Source organism: Alosa pseudoharengus, unplaced genomic scaffold (assembly GCF_046254945.1).
Source record: "Alosa pseudoharengus isolate Yale_2024_CS ecotype anadromous, Long Island Sound unplaced genomic scaffold, YU_APseudo_1.1 YU_APseudo_1.1_scf_22, whole genome shotgun sequence".
Classification (NCBI taxonomy): Eukaryota; Metazoa; Chordata; class Actinopteri; order Clupeiformes; family Clupeidae; genus Alosa; species Alosa pseudoharengus.
This window is the reverse complement of record NW_027468680.1, coordinates 4,639,476-4,644,475: the sequence shown is the minus strand read 5'-3', so window position 1 is coordinate 4,644,475 and position 5,000 is coordinate 4,639,476. Positions and strand designations below refer to the sequence as shown.

General features: G+C 41.1%; 1 protein-coding gene across 1 annotated transcript in view; it reads left to right on the top strand.

Annotated features, from left to right (window-relative positions):
- The first annotated feature begins 3,742 nt into the window (after nt 1–3,742).
- The window catches only part of bcl11ba (BCL11 transcription factor B a), a 52,456-nt gene continuing 51,198 nt past the window's right edge, over nt 3,743–5,000 (top strand). The window contains exon 1 of the mRNA XM_076300301.1: nt 3,743–4,646. Within this exon, the coding sequence (XP_076156416.1) occupies nt 4,592–4,646 (55 nt within the window). The 5' untranslated portion in view covers nt 3,743–4,591. The remainder of the gene's footprint in view (nt 4,647–5,000) is intronic.

Here is a 5,000-nt window from a genome sequence, read left to right as displayed (position 1 = left end):
GGAGACTCCTTCCTCACAACTCACATAAATCAACCCTAACATTCTCCCAAAGTGAGCGTTGAATTTTACATTCAGTTGAACTTGATGCTTCAACAAAATAGGATACAATAGTATATTAACAAAACACATATCACTTATTGGAGTTATTGTTCTCTAGAACTCAATGCATCTTAGCAGAGAAAAATTACAACTCTTAAACTATGACTCATGTGTTTCTCTTTGATGCTGCAATAATTGAAATACTGACAACACAAGATGCTGAAAGCGTAAAATGAATCACATTTAAATGACAGCCACGAGAGCTATGAAACCAAGCAGCATATCAGGGTGTTCGTCAGACATAAAATCCTGAACAATGCAGAGAGTCCGCATGCACACCATCTATTTGTCCTCCCACAGATTCTAAGTGCTACAAATTTAATTGCATCTCAGTGATTATTCCTTTTGGAAGATTAATCTTATAATTTACATTTTCCTCGGATCTAAAGTTTCATTGTCACGAAGCCATCTTTGATTTGCACTGAAAGAGTAAACTATGCTGTCTAGGCACATTGTCTAGCGCAATGATACAGTCTTGGGAATTTACAAAGAACGCTTTACCTTTGTAATTGCAATATAAAAACTATGAGCATGTTTAATGTCAGATTTTGAAAACACCAAAGCACTCTGACAGTTAAAGAGATATCATTAAGAACAGGTCTAATTATATGGTTGTGGAGAGTGACTCGCTCCATTGTATGGAGAGCCTTTTTATCTATCAATCATATAAAAATACAATAAAAACCCTTTGCTTATAGCATTCTGTTTGTATATAATGTCTACACGTGTGTGTGTGTGTGTGTGTATTTTGTTCTGTCTATGTGCTGTATTTCCAAGGTGACACTAATGCCTGGAACCAAACTGTTTAAAATCTGATTCTGATTGTAAAATTGCTTGTATGTTACCAGGTTGCAGGGCATTTTTGTATAATATTATTTAGTCTAGTTGATGCATTTTGTTGTGATCGTTTACTTGTATAATTTGGGCAATGGATATTGGTGCTACAAATTTAAGCTTTTGTTTTTTTTTTAACAAAATATAAGTAAAAATGGAGTTTACTGGTGTTAAACTATTTTTCTCAACTTTTGAGTCACCCTAGTGGAATTGTCTAGACAGATTTATAAATTTAGGTGAAGCTGAACTTGATGTTGGAACATCTTACATCATGTTTTGAACTGGCGTGCGCGTGAGCGACTGGCAGCATTAGCATATGATAATACAAATGCCATGTTAGCACACAAAGTTGGAGAGAGAGAGAGAGAGAGAGAGTGGTCGGCTTCTGGAGGTGCTAGTGATGTCTTTTAAAACAAGAAAAATCTATTTCCATCTTCCCAGTGGTACACGAACCGAGAGCTTGGCTCAGAGAGTCGCAAGCTGCTGAAGTCAGTTGAAACCCAGTGACGGAGCCAAGCCAGCCTTTTTAGAAACTAAATAGATCGACTTTGGGGAGATCGCTCAAGAAAAACACGAAGACCTAAACAAAGGAGCGAGTGTGTCCGATGAATTCATACGGTGCAGAAGCACTCTCAGCTGTGGCTTGTCAAAGTGGGCCACGTCATTGTCTCGCGGAAGATAAAAAGCTCCACGGCACCAACCTTGCTGTTCAAAGCAACAGACTATGCGCTATCTTGATTTTAGGGGATGTCAGTCATGGTGGAGCCCCGGCTTGTTTGGGATGAAAAAACGTCCATTTCGGCTCCTCCAGTCTGCAGAGCAGTGTGCTGCTGCTGGAAATGCAAATGAGAGAACATTGGACTTATCACCTCTGTGAGATATTCATGCAAATATTCTCAAAACTGGGCTGCATAGGGTTTTATTGAATAGATTAAGATGATCCAGAGGAAGTTGAGGATGCGTAATTATTGTGTGCTGCCAACAAATCCCTTCAAAAATTGAAATGAGTGTAAGCATGGATTGGCATCAGGCAGTGTTGATTTTTTTTTATTTTTTTTTTTAAGTTGAATGAGGATCTTTCAACTCTGATGATAAAATGATGCCTAAGTTTGGGAGGATTTGCCCAGGTTCCTTGAGCAATTGTCAAAAATAATAATAATTTATAAAAAATAAAAAAAATAAACATCTAAGCAGCTATCACATGCACAGCAAAGGTCTGATGCTAAATAGGCTATTCATTTGAATGAGATTAGTCTCTCAGCTCTCTGAAATCAAGTAGCAAAGCTGAAACATACTGTATTTGTCTATACAGCACTGTTCAATGCTGCTGTACGCCCATCCGTGGTAAGCCCAGCTCATTACTGGTAGCACAGCTGCACATGTAGCTTTTCTAGACTGAGGTTTGTGTTGTGAGGGATGCAGCTGACTATCTTAATCTCAACGGTATTCTTCAAATAGATGTGGAAACTACAGGAAGATGGCTGATGGTAGTGTGTCCCAGCTAATCTCTCTCTCTGCTTCCTCGGCAAGGGGGACTTCAAATCATTCAACTGCTGCAACAACAACTATTACAATATCTCTCTCTCTCTCTCTCTGTGGAAGACTTCCTGTTTGGCCCACGGGGGAGTATTTCCGGTTGATTTGTGGATATTTATGTCTTCTACACATATTCTCCTTCATTAGAAAAAAAAACTTCTTGCACTTAACTCTGTTAAGCAATATTCCTGAACACTGCAATGATATTGTTCATCTATCTGTAATAACTCAAATTCTTCAGCATTGCATTGCATTGTTTGCTGAAAGGCCTCCCTCGCTCTTTAGTCAAGACTGGTTGGATCAAGTGGGTTTTATCTGTCGTCTTGGCTGCTGCTTTCACTGAATTGGTACTTATTTAAATGTGGTGCATTTTCCATATACGCGTTTTGAACTTTACAAGACAGTTTTATTGCGGGAACTGCATTTTTTTGTATCTTATAGATGGCCACAGTGCGTTTATGGGGGAATGATTATAGCGATGATCATTTAGGCTACCGTGAGAGCTGTTTAGAGTACAAGTCTGGCACGGGTGGTCCGTGTGCACTTGTCTCGTAAATGTCATTATCTACACTGCACTGACATTTCATTAAATTTGACAAAACTTCCTTTTCTCACCAACGTCCACTTTATGCTGTTGTCTATTCTAACAGGGAGACCGTTCAATTGACTAACTGATGCAATCTTCGAACAAATACGCAGAGGAATTGCCAGGAGTCTGCAACACTGCAAATAATAAAATAAACGGAGTTACTGATCCCATTGACCTATGTGTGTAACAGTGTTATTTTTTACATGAATAGTGAAATGAACATAAACATTAAACTGACAACGTGGTTTATCGCTTGCGGTCTCTGGTAGGTTTGTCTGCGGGTGGCCATATAGGCCTACAATTACTTTGCTATGGTTGACACGATGCTACAACTGGTCAGTAGGTCAAACAAAGTGTGCGTATTAATATCATATACCCCAATTCTTCAAAATGTAGAGTTTGTAGAAACTTATTGTGTAAGCGCAGATGAGCAGCGCGGGCAGAGATAATGGGACCAGGCTCTGCTCCTCAGATGACAGCAGCGAGCAGTGTCCGTGCTTTCTCCTCCACTCCGCACCGTTGTTATGGTGATCCGATAGTTGTGAAAAGCCACCGCTAGTCGCCCCCAGTGCTCTTGCAGTCTCCAATTCTTCTTTCCCACTGTAGACTTAACGTCACGTCCGCACTTGAACTTGAATTTTATCCCATTGTACAGAGGCAGCCCTCACCACAGAGAGACAGAGAGCTCCCGGTGAAGCAGGACTCCGCCATCTTCATAGAGAAAAGAAAGGTGGAAAAGCCAGCAGGTCTTGATTTATTTGGCAGAAGGGCGGCAGTCCATGTCACCAGTCTCCACAGAGCCGAGCAAGGGGAGCGTTTGCAAGGAGTTGGACTGACTGAAAAAGTAGCTGACATTGCACGCAAAAGGCGAGTTCTAGTGTCCTGGGAGAAGTGACCATCGCTTGCTGAACCCAAATACTGTGAAGAAATTGGGATTTAAATTTTTATTTGATCATCAGCCCATTATTTTTTTTTTCATCCTTGTGGAGAAATTGCAGAGCCGCTGATGAGCAACATAGTTGACTGGACGGAAAGAGGTATTGAACAAACCTAAACTGTCAGACCGCAGTGGGCATCATATTTGACATTTGACAAGGTACACCGACATTTTTTGCTGGTGTGTTCACAACTTTTAGTCCCGGGCGTGAAACATCAAGGATATTTTTTTCGCCTTTTCGTCCTCGGACAGATTGCGTTTATCACACACCTTAACCAAATGTGTTAGTCACAGAATCCCTTACAGCGAAGACAGCGCGAGCGCGCGTGTGAGTGTGTGTGTGTGTTTGTGGACACGGCGCGGTCGTATAGGGCGCAAAAGTGGACAGTGGGGACGAAGCGCAAAGACTCTTCAGTTCTTCTGACCAAAGGACTCCTAGATCCGTCCGTCTGGCGGTCCAACGCGCAAGCAGTGCCAGTTTCGTGGGGGTCCCGGGAAAAGTTACCGAAAGGAAACGAGGACCACGCAAAGGAGAGGAGGCAGCCGATCAATCCTTGTGCAGGTCACCGGGCGATGCCAGTGTAAATGCCAGGGCAATGTCCCGTCGCAAGCAGGGAAACCCACAGCACTTGTCACAAAGAGAAATAACACGTAAGTCTTCTGCTTACATTTCATCTTTATGTGAAGTTACTGCATTTGCTGGAGGATATTACGCATTGATTTACAATTGTTTTACCAAGATAACTCCGTAATATAGATCACCAAAGCTTAGACTTGCAATGCTATAGGCTTCTAAAGTGCGCAAAAAGATTACATTTGGATTAAATAAATTGACTTACAACAAAAACTAATTTTGTTCGTAAATAATTTGTCGCGTATTATATATCTACTACTAGCACAAAGTAGGCTTTATAGCACAGACATAACACTGGTCTCCAACAGGCGATTCCTGGATAAAGTGTTTACATTATGTTGTGGTATTAATCTGTTTATCAGATAATGTTG